This window comes from Lepidochelys kempii, chromosome 3 (assembly GCF_965140285.1).
Source record: "Lepidochelys kempii isolate rLepKem1 chromosome 3, rLepKem1.hap1, whole genome shotgun sequence".
NCBI lineage: Eukaryota > Metazoa > Chordata > Testudines > Cheloniidae > Lepidochelys > Lepidochelys kempii.
Window position 1 is genome coordinate 208,415,206 of NC_136382.1, and position 19,980 is coordinate 208,435,185.

General features: G+C 46.3%; 1 protein-coding gene across 1 annotated transcript in view; it reads right to left on the minus strand.

The window, feature by feature from the left end:
* Positions 1-4,686: 4,686 nt before the first annotated feature.
* Positions 4,687-19,980, minus strand: part of ARHGEF33 (Rho guanine nucleotide exchange factor 33) — a 33,499-nt gene continuing 18,205 nt past the window's right edge. The window contains exons 12-16 of the mRNA XM_073339819.2: positions 18,813-18,961; positions 17,901-18,065; positions 14,784-15,522; positions 12,268-12,420; positions 4,687-4,882 (exon numbers count right to left, since the gene is read on the minus strand). Coding sequence (XP_073195920.2) covers positions 12,283-12,420; positions 14,784-15,522; positions 17,901-18,065; positions 18,813-18,961 — 1,191 coding nt within the window. The 3' untranslated portion in view covers positions 4,687-4,882; positions 12,268-12,282. The remainder of the gene's footprint in view (positions 4,883-12,267; positions 12,421-14,783; positions 15,523-17,900; positions 18,066-18,812; positions 18,962-19,980) is intronic.

Consider the following 19,980-nt stretch of genomic DNA (forward strand, 5'->3'; position numbering starts at 1 on the left):
CTGGTGTCAGCGAACAGGGAGGGTCTTGCTGAAAAATGCATTTTTAAAGCAGAAAGAAAAATGGCAGCTTCTTAGATCTTTCTCTTTGCACTCCCTATGTCACCCGTTGAACGGTCATTTCAATGGTGTTTGATATGTGGGCTGCAGTCATCTTAGCGCTATTAGTTAAGGAAAGAAACATATGGCCCAATACACTTACAAAGCCAAAAGCACCCTGTAACTTGGTTTGTAAATTTCATGCCTTATTTTCCATTTAAAAAACAAAACAAAAACCAACACCTTAAAGTGCATTTTTCTGTCAACTGTGAGCAAATTTCTCTTTTGCCTTTAATGAAAAATCGTGCATTAAGTAGCCAATTGCTGCAAAATCAAGTGAACAAAGGATAAGGTTGCATTTGACTCCGTAACAAACAAACATGATGTCATGCACCAGATGACTGAAAGGTTGAAGGGGGGGGGAGGAAGTCCTGTGCCAGATGCATGCCAGTTTTAGTAGCTGCCAAATGTGCCTTTTTATTAAGAACATCTGTAATTTTTTTCGGAACAAGGTAAATTGTGTGGCCAGAGAGGTTCTTTTGGACAAATTTGTTTGGTTCACTTACTAGAGAACAAGCCTGTTTCTGTTTGTCAAAGTAAATTGTACAAATTTTAAGTTTTGATAAGTTTGTGTGTTGTGGTATATATGTGCGTTTGCCTTTGTTTAATGGCATGGTTATTTGCTAAAATGATTAAATGTCAAAAAGCGATGTCAGTCCGACCCAAATGTAAGAATAAAGCGGTAATCTTTAACTGGCACATCTTATGACCTGTGTACCTAACCATGTCTGTAGGTGATCTTTGTATGCTTTGTCTGCAATGATATTCAGATTGCATTTAAAGTGAAAATTAATAGTGGCTGTTATTTTTCGGCATTAAAAAGATACGTTGTAAAAATAAAAATGCCTTACATACCCCATAAGTGTACACTTTTGCATATGTAAGATAGGATGAACATCTCACTAGTCTGACACAGTGTTTGTGAAAGATTAATGCTGTGCATCACATTAAGGACATATGTCAGTCTTCTGTAGAGTTATATGTAATCATTTCAGTAATTTGTGAACTGGGCACATGATAGCCCTCTGATGGATGCTTTGCAGAGGAGTGGAGAATCATGCAAAATACACTTAGTGGCAGAAATAGTGAACTCATTTATAATGTTTTACGACTGCAGCAATTGCAGGACTGGTATTATATTTGGTTTCTCTCGTTCTGTAGCTTTCCATTTTAACTTCCTATTTTAAAGGACTGATAACTCAGGTATAAAAATTCACTCTATGCTGAAATTTAATGCATGGATTCCTATATAATTTTATAGAGAGAGGGCCTAAATCTGTCTCGATGCTGAACTAGATCAGAGTAGATCACTGGTCAATTCTGTCTTAATATTGTTTGTCTTAACAGCCAGAACGATGTGCTTGGAAGGAAGTGTACACTGCCCTGCCCCCCAAATTAGAACGTGCTGAATAACAACAATTCATGAAAAACATTCAGGGGGATGGGGGGAAAGGCCAAAACTCAACAATATTCAAAACCAAGCAAACAAACAAAAAGTCTCACCCATAATGGGCAATTCTGTAATCACTTGCCCATGGGAGAAGATTCTAGTCACTTCCAGTTAGTGGTGGGACACTAACGTCCTCTGATCCGTGTATGTGAGACACATTTAAAAAAAGATTTCTAAAACGTGTACAGAACAGTCACTGAAGTCTGAAAGAAGAGAGAGAAAGTAAAGCAGAATCTCTTTAAGCTTCTTTCAACTAATAATTAAAAATCCACTGTCCACCAAACATACAGTATAGTCAGTGGCAGTGCACTGGGTGAAATCTGACCTGAAGCTCGAACTACTCCATGTTCATTCAGTCTTTTGTGTCTCCAGTGAAACCGCCGGCATGGGTGCCAGTTGGGATGTGAACTCCTGTCCGCTGAAGAGCTGGCCTGACCCCTTCAAACGTACAGGACGCAGAACAGCTGTCATATGGTTTTAATCGGACTGACTTGATTTGGATTTTAGGTGGTAAGTGGCTTTGTATCCTATAGCAAATCCACTCAGATATTCAAGATTGGGATGGCTATATGTTTCAATCACTTGGGGCATGTCAGTCAGCTGAGTGCTTGGCTATCCCTTAGTAATGAGCGTCACAGGCCCCTGGGTGTGTTGGGGATTTGAGAAGGAGTTTGCAGTTCAGGTTTTGGGGATGTGGAACCCACCCATCTATTAATGCGTTGATGTAGCATCCCTGTGCTAATTCCTGGCTTTTTAGTTGCTCTAAAACACTAGGGTGCCATGAGCTGCCACATGACCTCCCCACCACGTTCCCAGAAAGTTGTCTCTTCTCCCAGGCCTCCATGGGAGGAGATGCCATTGAGGGGCAAGGAGCTGAGTTTGGGATCAGTCTGGTCTCCTCTGGGATCAGCTTTGGGATCTGCTGCTGAGAACTTTGACTCTGCACCTGGGTTGTCCAAACCTGGTGCTTGTAAGTGTGCAGTATCCCTGAGAAGCAAAGTGGCCCTGGTCAATCCATGGATGGATCAGGGTCTGTGGGACAGCCAGGACCTCGCCTGTTATTGGCCCTGTAGATTAGGACACAGGTTTTGAAGTCAGTCCAGAAACAATCTGGCAGCCACTGGAAGCTGGAGTGCGCTGATGTGATACACCTTCATGCTGGCCTTATTGCTCTTTAAGTGGCCGGCTTTGTAATAATTTAGTGGTAGCTTCCACGTAGTGGGTACGTTCAACCTCAGCTAGCATAAGTTGCGGCATTCTGCCCTGGGGGGTGATGAATGCATGGGTCCTAGTGGCTTGGTGCTCCCTGCACAGCCACCGCTGGGCCTGTGGATCTGAATGGACAGTGTTTGCGTTACAAAGCACAGCGCGGAGGTTCCACTGATGTGTCCGTCACAAAACGAGACGCATTAGTGTGTGCTGGTTCCAAGCCCCAAGCAGAAGATTGCAGCCTGGAGTAAGCAGCGGTGACTCCCATGGAAGTCTTTGGGCCAAATGAGATGGTGATGTAAATGGTGCCGACAGTTACACCTCAAAATGGGTGTAAATGGCAAAGTCATGCCACTTGCATACCCTTGGCAATCAATGGCTGTGTTAAATGCATGCAGCCTATGCACTGAAAGGACAGGACCAGAACGGGCGGTGTTCAATTAGGAAGTGGGTGTGCTGCCTTATGCTAATTCCTTTTCCTGCTACTGCTTCATCTTGTAAATTACACTCCTTTCCCATACCAGCTGGGACTATGCTACTTAATGACTCCCGCCTCCCCGCCTTTATAACCAGTGTACAGCCACTGTAATCGGTTTGTTGCAATTTACAGTGCCACTGGATCTGAGCCGAAGTCCCCTGTGCCTCTAGTGTTCTGAGTGCAGGACCGGGCGCCACGGGGGTCTGTCTCTTAACAGTGACTCCTCTTGTCCCCACTCTACGCTTCCTCCTGTGCATTAATCCCAGATTACTGGTCTACCCATGAAATCCATGACCCGACATTCCTTCCCCCCGGTTCTTCCCCCCCCCCCCCCACACACACCACATTTGTCACCATGTGCAAGCTTTTCTTACGTGCACAACTCCCTTGGGACTTTTGCATATAAAAATGGGGAGCCCCAGTATATCGTGAAGCGGATGAACGTGGTGATGAAAATGCTTTTGCGTTATGTATTTGCATCGCCCAAAGTGCAAAAATATTTTGCTCTCCAATTCCTGAGAACCTAATCAGAGCCACTGCCCAAGAGCAGGGAAGTATGAAATATGCCCATCTTACAATACAGTAAAAAAAAAAAAAAAAAAAAAAAAAATTTAACCAGACCCCAGTTAAATGACCCTTTCCGGGATGCCCCCGGGTTGGTTGATGTCTTCCTGGCTCTCTGGGCTGCTCAGATCTAGAATGCCATGGGGAGCTACCAGCTTGCTGAAGACAAATGTGGTAGGATGGCTTCAGGTGCCCCAGTCCCAGCTGAAGAGCAGGCCAGATAGCTCCTCCACTGTCCCTGTGCTCCTGCAGGGCTGCTTCTACTGAGGCAGCTGGTGGTGGCTACTGGGCTGGAGCGACCTTCTGAGCTGATCCAATCTGGCAAAGCCTCTCTTCCTATCCTGTGAAGGAGGCCAAGCCACCCTCACCAAAGCCACCTGCCCAAAGAGGCGCTATCTGCTGGCTTCATCAAGGCCAGATAGTGTTGGAGCTCTCAAAGCTAGCCAGCTATCACCCTTTAAGTGCAGGGAGGTGAGCTGATGCCCAAATTAAATGACCCCCGCCCCCCCACCATGTAGCTACAGGTTTCTGGTGGCCCCTGAAGGTGAACAGGTGGTGTTGATCACCAGTGCTGTGGGAACTGTGAAAGGGAAACCCCTTAGGGTGAATGTTTGAGAGACGCTTTGCTGGAGGGGATGAATTGTATGCAACCATAGCTCCGCCCCTGTGGGTGCTGGGCTCTCCTGTGCCCAGACTGCATTAGGGCAGCTCCTTTCCAAGAAGGGAGAGACAGCAACTCCATCCCCTCTGACTAGGGGTGTAAGCTTATTCTTCCCTTTTGCTCCTGACTTCCTTAATGTCAGTTTGCTTCTGGCTGGGGCAGCCTGCCCCATGTGCCCCATAGCCAGCGGTCAGTGCAAAGAACCAGCAGTGCTTTCCAGTCATTAGGGTTATTTAAAAGCAAAGTTTATTTGTCACAGAAAGGAAACTAGGCTAGAGTGCAGCTGTCTCAAAGCAAACGCTGGGCCTTAGCCTGTGAGACGCAGGGTGAGCAAGCCAAGGGTCTGAGCACCCCCACGCAGTTTGGTTACATTTTGCAGACATGGAGCTGATACCACGTGGAATCTGTGACGTTTCCAAGGACACTGCAAAACGGGACAAGAAGTGATCTAGGAGCAGAAACGTACCATCCACCAGTTCTATTAATTTCCAAGCTCGCTAAAAACTGTAAGTATTTTACAGGGAAACAAGTGTCCACGTTTCCCAGGGTGCTCTCAGCTGCTCCCATCTGCCAGCTTTGCCATTCTGAGAGTACCTCCCCCTCTCTTGACCCAGGAGATATTACTGGGGGCTCCCTCCTTTCCCAGGTTTCTGCCAGTGCCTGCTCCTTGGTGCTCTCAGGGGATGTAAGAGCAGCTTTAGTACTATGGAGGGGAAAGGCCTATTCATGCAGGAGACCTAAAGGCACAAGCAGCAGATCTCTTGGTAATGGCACTGTGTTACATCCCTGATGCAGTTTAAAATCCTAGGTCAATATTCCTCCGCTGTGCGTCCCCCTCCCCTACCCCACTCACCCAGCTAAAGGTGTCTCCCCATCCATCCACTCCCTACACAGCTGGGCAGATAGTCTCTAAACAAAAGGGTGTCAGGTCCCAGTGACATTGCCATTGGGGTGTTACACACAGGGTGGCCGTCACAGGGAACTGAAAAAAGAGGCCAAGTCCTTCTTACTACAGCTAAAAATGAGGACAAAACCTCAATTAAAAAATATTTCATAGAAAGCATTGCATGAACCTTCAATTATTGTCTACTTCTTGTATTTTTCCCCCCGGCATGGCGGCCTCTGATAGCGTCTTATTGTTGAGGAATACTGGAAACTTGGTTTTGAACTCAGCATTTTCAAAACTGCAGTAACTCTGTCGTTTGGTTTTCACTGTGTCCACGTCCAGTCAATTACTCTCATCTTGCTGGTGCAATTCATTAACAAAACTACCCTTTCAGTGTATGCATTGCTACATGAAAGGGAAAGTAGGTAAGAACTGATTTTATTCAAATTCTTGAAGTTTACACATCTATTTGGCTTTGTCATCTTGAAAATCTTGAGGTATTTCTCATTAGCAATTGTACAGTCTTGAAATTTAGGAAATGACATGACTACTTTGATTGTACACAATTTTTCATATAACTCATCCATGTCCATAACGATCAGTTTTGCAGACTTCAACAGCGTCTGTAATTTCTTCAAAAGAAAACTTTTGCCAATGATGAGACAGACAGTTTCTTGTGCACATTATTTTCAGTGAGGTCAGATCTGGTTTGTAAATACTTCTGAGCTCAGTGATTAAAAAAGCAGAAAATCTGTTTCACACAATTCCTTCATTCACTTTCATTGAGATTCTCCAGTTTGGAGTTCAGAAAGTAACCATACAATTTGTCATTTATACTGCATTCTAGTTTCTTGTGGACACCAGTTCAAACCATGAAGTTAGTGTGAACGAGTTTGACTCCAGAGCTTCAATACTGTCCGAATTATTTTAGAGCCTGACTCAAGAAGAAACAGTACAATTCAGCAATTTCATTCTTGTTTCCTTAGTCTCCAAAACTATCCCAGATTACTTTAGGGCTTTAGTCTTCCCCCAAAGATTGAAAGTAACTTGCAAGCCCATTCTAACACATTGCCAGTCAGTCAATAGCAGGTACAAGGACAGCCCAGGTGTGACTACATAACGTAACATAGATTTATAGAGTGTTCTACCCCAGCAAATTTGCAAAACTCTGCCAGTTATTGAACACTTGGTGAGCGAATGCTAAAATGGCTGTAAACATTTAAACTAGGTTTTCTACAGCAATGTTTCGTTTGGTCGTTGCAAATCGTGTGTTGACATCGTGGTAGCAAGGTCACTGTTACTCTTTCAGTTTTGGAAAACACTTAAATTTAGAATAATTAACACACATTGTCTCCTTGTGTGCTGACATGTTCGATCATTTTAGTTCAAAGTTGTCAATCCTATTGCCTGCATTAGTAGCGAATGCTCAGGAAGTTTCATGACAGTCTTTGTAAAAATCTAAGAAACAATAATTAATACCAGTAATACAATGGAAATACCTTAAAACAAGCGGGGAGCATTTCATGGAACCTTTGTTGGAGGCGTCAGTGGCCATCAGATAACAAATGTAGTTCTTTTAGCAATTTTGGACTCACTGAAAATAGTTCTATTCACTTTGCTGTGCAATCCACACTTAGATAAGAGTGGTGGAGCTTGACTACATGAAATGTTTGGTGCGTTCTGCTGAAGGAACTCTGTTGTCAAGGGTGGGCCATAAACTTTTTTTAAAAGTTTGGAATGTTTGGAGCTTTTGTGTTTGATTTCTGTTTAGTAGTTTCAACATTTTGTATTACAGGACCTTTCCCACAAACTGAAACAATAATGTCACACTTACACTAGCGGCAAGATGCAGCGTTCTCTCCTTTCCTACTTCTTTCAATGAATTTAAATTCTTTTTCCCAGGTGGCTGAGAAACTACTTTTTCTTTTCAACATGCTGATTCCCATGATAATCACAAATTTTACATTCAGCAATCCTTCCTGTTACTTGCAAGAGCAAGATTCATGGAGCGATGGGATCAGAAGGAACTCTGTCAGATGGGTGGGGATTGTGAGCAGCAGGACCACCTCACAACATATGAAGTATAGTGCACCAGTGCAGTGTAAAATGAGTGTTATCAGAGGCATTGGTTGAGGTATTGTAAATCCACAAAAACTGTGTGGAACATCACAATGGCTAGCATGTTCACAAGGCAAGCATCAGATTGACAGAGAGATGGTATAGTTGCTTCTAATGCAAACTGCTTACTGGAAAGAAGTTTTAGGGTGTGTTGTGATAGTTGTTAAGCTTCTCACTGAACATGATTCATATTTAGAGGAAGGGAGGAAGTTACCAACTCTCCTCAGAACAGAAATGATCTAGGTATTCTTCAAGCATCACCAAAATTGACCCAATTCTAAGTGAGCCCATGAAACGCTATGGAAACAAAGGGAAAGGTCACCCATCCGAGCCGTCAAAACCAGTCTGTGATGAGTTCATTGGGCTAATGAAACATAAGGTTTTGGAATTCACTGTCCCTGAAGTCAAACAGGTGAAATACTTCTCTGTGGCAGTACACTGAAGTCATGACATCACTCATGTTAATCAGTTATCTGTTATTTTACAGTACTGCTCACGTGGTGCTCATTTGAGCATTTCATTGGGTTTCTACCAATTGAAAGCCACACGGTCAAGTCGCTCTTCCAGACAGTGATGGTTTTTACTGGACACAAACAGTATTGCTATTGTCAGTCAGCCGATAACACAAGTAACATCTGGCATGGGCCGCTGTCAGAAGACAGGAGGATACTGAGCTAGATGGATCCTTGGTCAGACCCAGTATGGCCGTTCTTACAATGTCTGGAAAGTATGATGGTCTTCAAGCTCAGATCAAAAACTAAGCCCACCAGCTGTGTATGTGCCATGCACAGCTTATTTTCTGAACATGGTTGGAACTTGCAGCATTGATTCTTGCTTGGAAGTCATAAACTTTTTAAGTTTTGTTCAGAAACTTTTTTTTAATGCGGCATCACCCAGGCAATGGCAGCTTCTGTGCAACAATGTTGTCATGTGTGAGCAAAGAACTCTTTGCCCTAAAAACCATTTCGAAGACAAGATGGTCCTGTCATGCTGAATCTTGTAAAACAATTGTACTAGACTACGAAGGCATCCAACATTGTTTGAAAGAAACAATACACAATGTCAAGGAAAACGGTAAAACTGGGAGAGGCACAATAGTTGTACAAGGAAATGTGCTAACTGCAGTTATGAGTATCTTATAGACTGTGATACTAGCAAGGTTTGACAACACTAGTCTGTTTCAAAAGCCAGGTCTGGATCTTGTTGGTGTTCATTTGCTGACTTCCTTGCAAAAGTCTGTCACAAGGTTACAGTCTCAATTTTGACAATTTTTGAGACACAAGCAAAAAACTGGGACGTGATAAGTCCTACAGAATACAAATGTACGGTAAAACAAAAATGTCCTGATGTAAAAGTGACATTACAAGACCGAAGGAAATGAGAGGTTGAATGTTTTTTATGTTATCCTCAATAAACTAAGTTCGGAACTAAAAAGAAGTGAATGTTATGCTGAACTATCTGCAAAATTTGGCTTCCTTATTTTTCTTGAACAAGTATGAAGTGAAGAAGAAATGCAAACATGCATTCAGGCATTGCTCAGTACTTACCCGAATGATCTAGAGTCTGGTCCTTTTGTGGAAATGTTTTATTTTTCAGCATTTATAAGATACTGTGACATGCAGGATAAGAGTGCTACTGGGATCAAAATTTTTGCATGATCTGAGTAGCATCTTCCTGAAGATCTTCATTGTGTTGAGACTGTATTTGACTGTAGCCATTGCCAACTGTAAAGCAGAGCAATTGTTCTCTAAGCTTGCCTTAATCCAAAAACATCATCTTTGGTCAACTACAGGAGAAATGAAGCTTAATGCTCTTGCTATCATGCCAATTGAATGGGATTTACTTTGCACACAGTCATCTGAGAACACAATAACTGAATTTGCATCTCTTAAAGCTCACAAGATGTCATTTTAAACTCACAACATTTTCATTTGACTCAATGTTTTATGTTTATCCAGGAAATATATAACCAGTTAATTGTCTTTGATTTTCTTTTTGTGTGTATTCAGTATCATACGTGACTTATTGATAGTACTTTTTTGCTCTCATTAGTACTGGGAGGCCTCCAAAAAACATTAGCCCTGCCCTCCAATCTCGTTAATCCAGCCTGTGTTCCAAAGGGCTCTCTTCTCCCTCTACAGCTTTTGCTGGATCCCATCCAAACACAAACATCTCTATGCCAATGACTCTCAGATCTACCTCTCTCCTTGAGACTGCCTCCTTCTGTCCAAACTAAAATCTGGTCCAGTCTCTCTGACATCTCCTCACAGATGTGCAGCCACCAGCTGAAGCTAAACTTGGCTAAAACTTACCTAATTTTCCCCCCGAATACCCTCTTTCCTACTTCCTTTCTCAATCACTGTGGACAGCGCCACCATCTTGCCTGTTACTAAGGCCTGCAATAGGGTGTCATCTTGAACTCGGATCTCTCTCTAAATCTTCACATCCAGGCTCTCTAAATCTTGCAGATTCCTGCTTCACAACTTCTCTTAAGATACAGCCTTTCCTGTCCATCCACACAGCTAGAACTCATCCAAGTTCTCATCATCTCATATCTTCATTAATGCAACATCCTTCCCTCTGGCCTTGACTAATGTCATCTTGTCCCATTCATACCCACTCTGAATGCTGCTGCGAAGATCAGTGTCTTTGCCCGCCACTTTGACCATGTCCCCCCTCTCTTTGCATCCCTTCATTGACTCCCCCTTTTCTCATGCATCACACACAAGCTACTTGTATTCACTTTCAAGGCCTATCCCCACCTACCTCTCATCTCTCATTTGCTATTGAAATGTCAACTCCCACCTCCAATCAGCCCATGACGCCAGTCTCCATTGCCCACTTGTTGCATTTTCAAACAAGCCCTTCAGTGCTTTCTCTTGTGCTGCCCCTCGCACTGGGGAGGAGCTCCCCATAGACAGCCACAAAGCTACCTCATTGTCCTCCTCAAGGTCTACAAACAACTTGATTCCGTTAGGCAGCTGGTGTGCAGAGACCACTGCTGATCATGCTGATCAGGACTGTTGCACTGTCCTTGTCCTCCGCTGTCTGTATCTATCTATTGACTCTTCTCTCATACTTAGATTGTAAACTCTTGGGGGCACACTGTGTCTTTTTGTTCTGTGTCTGTACAGCCCCAAGCACAATGGGATCCTGGTCCATGACGAGGGTTCCTAGGTGCTATGGAACTACAAATAAATCAAACTATTATTCTACTAATAGAGGGAAAGCTGAGAAGAACTCAACAGGTTTGTCTCCGAGGGGTCATCTTTTTTTTTTTTTTTTCTGTAGCCAGATTTCAACCGTATCACATTTCAAACACACCAGCCATACAGTGGGGCCCAATCCCCAGGTGACAGTGGAATGGGCCAGGTCACCTTTTAGGTCCATGGCCCCGTTTGTAATTTTGATTGGAGGATTCCAATATACTAGTCAATCTCATCTCCAGTGTAAGTACCCAGGGAAATGGCAAGAGATCCACGCAGCCTTATGGTTCTGGGGTTTGGGAGCTCTATTTGTGTTCTACACCTTTCCTTGCTCTTGTCTATTTAGATTGTAAGCTTGTTGGGGCAGGGAGCTCTGTCTTACTCTGTATAGTACCACGCACAACAAGGTCCAATCCCAGGTGGCATCCGAGGCACTAGAGTAACACACATCATAAATAAACTGCTTCCAGAGTTACAGCCCTATGTAAACAACTGCCCTTGCTGCCAAAGCTCAGTACGTATTGCATCCAGGAAGGGCACAGATTTCCTTCTGTTCCTTTTTTTCATTTTAACTAAAGGATATACGGTAACTTTCTGTGTAGCTATCATTTCTGAGGCTAAAGGTTTGCCATGGCATGAGCAGGGGGGGAAATCATAGCTTTGTTATGGCAAAAAAAAAAAAGAAAGAGTCCTCACACCTCAAGAAACACTTGTAACTGGTGGTGCATTCCAGGTTAATTCACAAGATACTGCGTAGGCCAGGGAAGGTACGGAGCTTTCACACAGTCACGATTATTAACCATGGTAGCATTGGAAGCCTCAACCAAGATCACGGCCCCATTGTGCCAAGTGCTGCACAGACATACAGTGAGACGCAGGCCCCAGGCTGAGTTTTCAGTAGCAAAAAGAAAATAAAAGGGGACCTATAAACTACATATGTGACCGAGTGCCTTGCATAATGGGGCCGTGATCACTAAGGGCTGCCAAAATACAAATAATATATCCTAAGAATATGGCAGGAAGAGCTACTGTTCCTGCAGCATTGAAAAGATCAGAGGGAGTCATGCAGACTGAAAGTTGCAGCAGAACTGCCAGGGATGGTGAAGTTCAGAAAGCCAGGGTCCCAGCCGAAGCTCCACGCTGATCAGAACCTCTCAGCCCTCCAACACCAAGCTGGAAATCCTGTTCAGCCAAGGTCTTGCCGCTTCCAGTCAGGCTGAAAACCCACAAGTGCAGCCTCCCTCGCATGCACTTCCACTTTTGGGCCTCAAAGGAACGTGGCAGGGCAGAGAAAAATGATTGAGAGTGGGACCTGATGGAAAGTTGAGTTTAGGTTTTGGGTGAAGGCTCGGTGGGTTCCTATTGTCACCAAATAAATCTGCCCCACCTCTAACAATCTCCATTTCGATCCACCTTGCACCCCTCCACTGTTTTAGGGAGAGCAAGCTGCTTTTGTGAGTCAGCAATGGAAAACTCCCCCCTTTTTTCTATTGTGTTGGCCCTGGACCTGGAAGTTGCAGCCCTGGATTGTTTTCTGTCTGCAAGCTCAGGGCTCAGGGGAAGAGCTGTAGCAGTTAGAGGAGTTAGATCACTGCCCACCTCCTGCTGGGCTGCTCATTTCTTTTTGAAGAGCTTGCGGAAGGAGCTCCGGAAGCCCCCTTTGGGTTCCTGCCGCGGGTTGTGCTCGCTGAAGGATGTTTGCTCGTTGTCATCCTTCTGGCAGAACCTGGTGTTGTCTTCTGCATGTAGCTCCTAAAATGGAAAAGATGGTTTAACCAGCATTTACAACCTCACCCTTCTCTCTGCAGTGGAGGAAACGGAGGAACCTGACAGCCAGGTCATGTTGAGGAGTCTGGTTTCATAGATTCATAGATTCCAAGGACAGAAAGGACCATTGTGCTCATCTAGTTTTAACTCCTGTATAATACAGGCCATAGAACTTCCCTACATTAAGTCCTGTTTGAACTACAGCATATCTATTAGCAAAGCATCCAATCTGATTTAAAAACTGCCGGTGAGGGAGACTACTACAGCCCTCACGGTTAAAAATCTGAACCTTATTTACACTCTGCACTTGTCTATGTGGGTAGACTGTTCCATCGCTCAGACTTCTGCAGTAGTGATGCCTCTGCACAGCAGTTAATGTGGGGTCTGTAAAGCCAGGAGAACCGAGGAAGAATAATTGAGGGGCAAAAATAACCCTTATACAAAGCGACTGTTTTAAGCCACGTCAGGAAGCTGAACAATGTCCCTGTTACCAACTCCGCCTTTTCATCTGCAGGGATTCAGAATCCCTCCACCAACCACGGGCCAAAGCGGTGCAGGGCTGTGGTACCCCCTACCAGTGGATCCTGCATCGGGCAGGCTCACCGTGTTGGACAGAGGGTGCCTCTGGGGGAGGGCGGATGGTGCCGCTGGCTTGGTCACTCAGTGTATGCGCACCCGCAGGGCACAGCGTGAGGTCACCACTCACTGACACGGGGACTGTACCATAAGTGTGTCAGTCAGGGACTCCTCCCTGAGCCCCTGAAGTCCGTTCACAACTGCCCCGAACTTGTCCCCTTTTGCACCAGCTCCTCCCATTGGTGCTGAGGCAATGATGCTGCAGGGCCCCTTCCTCGAAAGGGTGGTCTGCACGGGGAGGTGGTGCTGGAAGGGGGTGAGTTTAAAGTGCTATAGCTACTCCAGAATGAGAGCGGGGAGCTGTTCTGCAATAGCTATCCTAGTCAAGTTCCTCCCATACTCAAGCATTAAGTGCTGATTTCTGCTGATCCCACCCCTTATTGCTAGGCAGGCAGTGACCCCAGAGACCTCCATGACTTTTGATGCCTGCTTAACTAAGCAGTGTGGTCTAGTGGATGAAGCACTGGACTGGCCACCTGGGGTCTATTTCCAGCTCTGCCACTGGCCTGCTGGGTGACCTTGGGCAAGTCAAGTCACCCCCCTGTGCCTCAGTTTCCCTGTCTGTAAAATGGGGACAAGGATCCCACCCTCCTTGGGTGAAGCACTTTTAAGTCTACTGATGAGAAGTGCTAGATAAGAGCTAGGGGTAATTATTAACAACTCTGCACAGGCTGTTCCCCAGGCATTTGGCCCTACCTCAGTCGCTTCTCCATCCTCCTCCCCACCGTTTTCTAATCTTCATTGTCTTTGCTTCTGTGTGATCTCTTCAGTGTTTCCAGGGCTCTCCTTGTTCGCTCCTCCCCATCCCCTTCCGGGCATTCCCCAGCTCTGCACACAGGCCAACAGTGCCCATCCCTGGAGGATCCTCTCAGAGGGGACAGTGCAACCAAATATGTCCTCCGAGGGGGGGGGCAATACAAGTGCCCCCCCAGGTCTGAATTTACCTCACCCTGTGCCAGTGAGGGTTAGTGCTGTGTCCTGTTCTAAGCCGTCACTTTTGTATAAGCTTGTACAAAGCCGGGATTACCACAGCGGAGCCCTGTCCGTGTTCAGACACAGGTTAGCACTGCTTCTGGAGACGGAAATCAGGTGCCAGTTGGGCTAGAGCCTGTGGGCCAGATCCTCAGCTGCTGCAATTGGGCTGACTTCAGTGGTGCTGAAAAGGTTTACACCTGCTGAGGATCTGGGCCCACTGGCTTCAGTGGGGCCACATGGATTTATAGCAGCTGTGGATCGGGCCCTACTGGCATTTGTCTTAATTAATGCAGGTGCTCTTGGCTCTGCCTCTTTTGCCCACCACCAGCAGGCCAACAGGGGTCTGAGCCCTCATTTCAAAGGGCTGTGCTCCATTGTTAACCTGTTTCCTCCAGCAAGGTGCTTGCTGCAGGGGGCTGCCCAGCACTGAGAAAAGTCTGGATCGTGGGGTCTCAGTGACAGGTGGGAGAAACAAGTTAGACACACAAGAAGGGCCAAATTTTCAAAAGTGGTCTCTGAACCTGCACCCACAAAATTGCATTCACCAAACCTGCATTTGCCCCCTTGCAGCCTGGTATTTGGGTGCAAATTGTGCCCTTCTGCTTCTCACCACCTGATGTATCTGTGCAGGAGAAGGCTATGCATGTGCAAATTTGGAAGCTATTTTGGAAAATTCTCCCTTAAAAGTTTCTCTGACCCTGCTGCAAAATTTTGCTTTTTTATTTTCGCCTCCTTACTTCCAAAAAGCTCTGTTTGTCCCCCAGCCCTCTCGGTGGGGGGAAGTAGCTCCTTTGGGAGCTTCTAGATGATGCAGAGATCAGGTGAGGTTGCATGCTTCTCTCCTGCTTGTGCTGCAACTGGCTACTGCTGCTGCTTCTGGTGCTGTAGAGTCTAGTGCTCATGCCCTCACTGCTCCTGGGGAACTCCTTCAGGGACCTGCTCAGCTGCTTGCCTTTGCTGTGAAACACCTCCTGTTTGTAAGCACTGCTGCTTTTAGGCAGCGGCTGTGATGAGTGATCTGTCCTGTCTGGTTCCACCGTAAAGCTAACAGGCCTTAAAAAGCAGATATCTAGGCTGGATTCAGAGGAGGCCGGGGAGCAGTTCTCAAAAAGAGCCAGGTTTTGAAAGGTCTCGTCCTCGTAGGGACCTGGCAGGGTGAAGACTTCCCCCCCATAGTCCAACTCTTCATAGTTTGGAGCAAAGCTTCTAGCATCCTGCAGCAGCTCCATTGAGGTCCTGACAGATCTCTCGGCATTTCCCATTGGATCGGCTGGGGGAGTTTCATATTCCATCTCTGGGATCGCTTGCAAGGGGATGGACATGGCCTTTAGCTCCTGCTCAGGGAACTGAGACGAAGCGAGGATATTCTCTGGCCTTTCGTGTTTTCTAGCCTCCACTTCCCAGTCCGATGGCTTCCCAGTCTGGATAGTCTCCATCATGGCAGGCTGGTTCTTCTTCATCTGTGGCATCAAATGCCTTAAAAAGGAAGGAAGCGGGGGGAGGAAATACAGAAAGAACTGTGATGCACATGCATTTGGCAAGCCTGGTTCAGCCACTACCTGAGTCACTCAAGTGCCATTCAATACAGGTGTCGCAAGCATTCTGTATGGTGCAGCAAATGCCAGAAAGCAGCAGGCCTGGACTGGCAGGAGGGAGGAACCAGCTGGTGACTGTACGTGGGTGTCCCAGTGCAACTAGACCCCAGAGTGATGTAAACCCTGCCATGCCTGCAGGAGCCATTCCAGTATCTGTGCAGTAACTTTGTGAGCACAGGCCGCTCATCCACTCGCACTCAGAGCTAAAGAAAGGCGGAGCTGCGGGTGGGTGGAGGATAGCCCCTGTCCCCTCTCCTGAGAGCAGAGGGGGAGGTCCTACTCTTGTTCAATCTCTTGTCACTCTCCCCTAGCTCAGGGGCCATGCCTCACCCTGCCTCTCTCTCTTTCCCTTCCAGGGTTCGGGGAAGACCCTGCCCCTGGTTCCCCCTAGTGTGCTGGAGGGCTAGGCAGAGGCCCCCATGGAGAATTCCAGCTGAATACGTTGGGATTTCCCCTGTGGGTTTCAGGGGTGCGCTCCTCTTGGAGAAGGTGCCTCACAGTCACATCTGGTCAGCATCTCCTGCCAGCATGGAGGCAGGGATGGGAAAAAGTGTGATTCCCAGCTCCGGTGGATGTACATGCGCTAACCCACGGGAGACAGCACCGAAAAATAGCCGTGCGGCCGCAGCGACACAGGCAGTGGCTCAGGCTAGCCACCCAAGTACGTACGGTTTTTCCCATCCCAAGAAAAATTGAGATTTAAAAAGATTTTCCCAGCCCAAAACTGGGACAAAAATTTTTGCAAAGGGAAAATCCCCATAAATAAATACATACATATATAAAAGGGGGGTTTGTGTCAATCAAAATATTTGGTTTCAATCATTTCCAAATGTTGTTTCATTTCAATCTGTTTAAAAATGTGTTGATGTTGTTTGGAACCGGAAAGCTGGGGTTTCGCACTGAGAAGATGTTGAAATGATACATCTGGACCATTTCAAAACCAAATGTTGAGTCCAAAAAAAGTGTCAAAACCCGACGAATCAGCATGTTCCAATGGGGAAAAAAAGGTCAGCGGAAAAGGGCTGAAAGTTCAGAAAGGAGTTAGGCTCTTCACTTAGTTTTTAGCTCGTAAAATGAAAGTCCGTGGATGGCAGGAGCCTGACTCCCTGTGAACATTCAGCCCCAAATCCCCAACCACCTGAACTGCAAAGCAGGTGGAAGTGTTCCTTGGCAGACAAAGTGGGCTGTCACTGCAATGCACTGGATCATAGCACTCACTTGCTTTTAAACCACACAGCTAAGCAAATGGCGATGGATTACTGAAATGCCACAAAACTCTCTCATGCCATTTGTGGTTTTGCAACAATGAAAAATGCCTTATTGTGCTTCGGGAAAATCTATCGGAATGAATCCCTAGCAGATTTGGACTGCACAGGCTAGCACGGCAGCCCTGCTCACCCTCTTGGGTCTTAATGAGTGAATCTTTGGCCTCGGAAACCCAGACCAGCTTTCCAAAAAACTGTATTGAAATGAGAGGTGGTGGACATTTTTCATTCAAAAACTGAAAATGTTATATAAAAATCTGAGAAAAACCTTCAAATAAATAAAAAATGGTTCCTTGTCCCAACCTGCGGGATGAAAACCATTTCAGTATTTTTTACACCAAATATTTAATGGATTTTTAAGGTCGAGACAGGACCATTTTGATCATCCAATCTGACCTCCTGTAGAGAACAGGCCAGAGACCCTCAGCCAGTAAACTCTTCCTCATGCCCTTCCTTCTGTTGGAGGTACAGCAGATCTTCTAGGAAGTCCTTGCTATTTTTCAACAAGCACTGATTACAACAGAAAAATGGCACGCTTCCCCACTGCTTTGCGTGCACCTCCGATAACCACCTCTCCTGACCTAGCCTGCTCTTCCTCAGCTGTAGCATATTTTAATCTTTTTGGATAGTCTGGCAGCCATTATTAGCCAACCAGAGTGCGGGCATTTGCATAATCATGGAGTTATTTTGCTATAACTCCACTTGGATAATGCAAATCTCTTGACTCTGATTGGCTACTACGATCCCTCTGCTCCTACATCAAGAATTTCTAAGCTGTTTTCCAGGAGTCATGTACCTCTCCCTTCCCCAGGCATTCCCCACCACTCAAACCTGCCCCCAGAATGTACTTCCCCCTGAGAATGCATGGAGAGCTTTATTACCCTGCACGGAGGACCCACCCCAGGATGGCCATGCTGCAGCAACATGCTTGGCTATTTCTAGTTGTTGGGGCTGTGTGGGGAGGGAAGTGATACCGGCCTGACAATTGGCTTACGTGGCTGCTGTGCTAGAAGAGGGGGCTGCAGGGAACAGCTGCATCACCTCTTCGGCGTGGATCCCGCTGTCTCGGATGGCTGATGTGCTGGGTGTCTGAGAACCCTCCTGGCTGGCATCGGCACACTGAGAAGCCAGACCTTTGTATAACTTAACGAGGGACGACCTAGGGGAATTGAAATTCATCACCAGTCAACAGAACCAGGCAGAAGAGGAGCAAGAGATCAGTAGAAGCAGCACAGTCCGTTATTTTTTAGGGCACATGGCAAGTTTGCTCATCGCTTCAGTAAGAGCCTCATTTGTGAGAAGGGTGACGTCTTTGTGGTTACAGCCCTCATGTGGGACTGGGGAGATCTAGGGTTGATTCCCAGCTCAGCCACAGACTTCCTGCAGGACATCAAGCAACTTACTTAACCCACTGTGCTTCAGTTCCCCTTCTGCTGGAACAATAATTCTGTCTCGTCTATTGAGACTGTAAGGTCTTCAGGGCCTATTCAAAGCTATTTCAGCAAGCAGTGGCTAAAATCTGCTCAAAGCAAGTCTTAACCTTGATTTGCTGGATGCTTGCAGCTGAATCCAGGTCTGCCCCCTGCTGTCAGCAACAGGTCATTTTTCTAGGGTAGACCAAGAAGTCATTTGTTTAAATTAATGGCTAGTACATTTAGAACACATAAAAGGAACTTCTTTTCTTTCTGTGAACCATCAGGAAGTGGCTGCTCCAAATCTGATCCAAAACTTGACAACAAATGTTGTGATCTCACAGGAGCCAGATCCCCAGCTGGTAGAAATGTTACAGTTTGCCCGCACTGGAGCAGTGGGCCCACGGATACCAACAGAGAATCCGGCCCTTTGCTTCCACCTGCTCCAACATTTCTCCCTGAGAGTCCAGGGCCATGTCTTGTGCCAGACTTACTTCTTCAGCTTTTTCCGTTTCTGTATGAGCAGGTCTTCGTTGCACTGTAATAGCAGGCTGTAGTGCGAGATAAAAACGCGGAAGCGCTGCACACACACCAGGAGCAGGTAGTAATCAGGGTGCTCTTGCTCGGTGTACTTCAGGATGTTCTGGGGTGCAAAGGGAAGCAGACCGTTTGGATGATGTCCTCGCTCTTTTCATGCAAAGGCGCTAGCGTGACTTTGGATTAGTACTAAGGGCACGTCTACACTACAGGATTAAGTCGACCTAAGTTACGCAACTCCAGCTATGTGAATAACGTAGCTGGAGTTGACATAGCTTAGGTCGACTTATTGTGGTGTCTCGACCATGCTGGGTCGACAGGAGAAACTCTCCCGTCGACTTATCTTACACTTCTCATTCCGGTGGAACACCGGAGTCGACGGGAGAGCGATCTGTGGTCAATTTAGCAGGTCTTCACTAGACCTGCTAAATCGATTCTTGGTGGATCGATGGCCACATCAGACCATTTGGACTATGTCCTCGCTCTTTTCATGCAAAGGAGCCAACGTTACTTGGGTTAGTACTAAGAATCAACCAACTGCATGAGGCTCTGAAAATGCATTGTGTGAACTCTTTGAGATGGGGGTTGTAGGCATTTGGACGGTGCCTAAGACAATGGGGCTGGGACCTCTAGGGGCAACCACCATACAAATGAACCAGGCTCCCTGGGCCTTTATATAGCACTGCTGCTGCCTTTCTCCCTTGCGGTCAGAACTGTTTCAGGTAAGCCAGAGCCAGCCTTTCCTTCTGGGATAGGCCCAAGACCCAGTTCTCACACCACCCTGGCTGTGATCGCCCCAGTCTGCACAGTGCTAGCCTGAGGATTTAGAGGAGCGTCAGCAAGATGATCCTTTGCATCCCCAACAAACCAATTTCCTTGCTGCAAGAGCCAGCTGTTTCTGCCGCACTTGTCATTCTTGTTTGTGTGCTGCTAGCCCTGCCCCCTCAGAGTTTGTATGTCCCTGTTACAGAGAAATGGGATGCCAGCAAGGAGAGGGTTACCCATCCCCTCAACAGCGGTCACCAACCTAAACAATGTGTGAGTCTCTTCCTTGGGTAGCCTCTTCTGCCATTCCTTTATCCCCTCCCTGTTTCCTCCCACATCTAGCCCTCAGCAGGCTGCTCC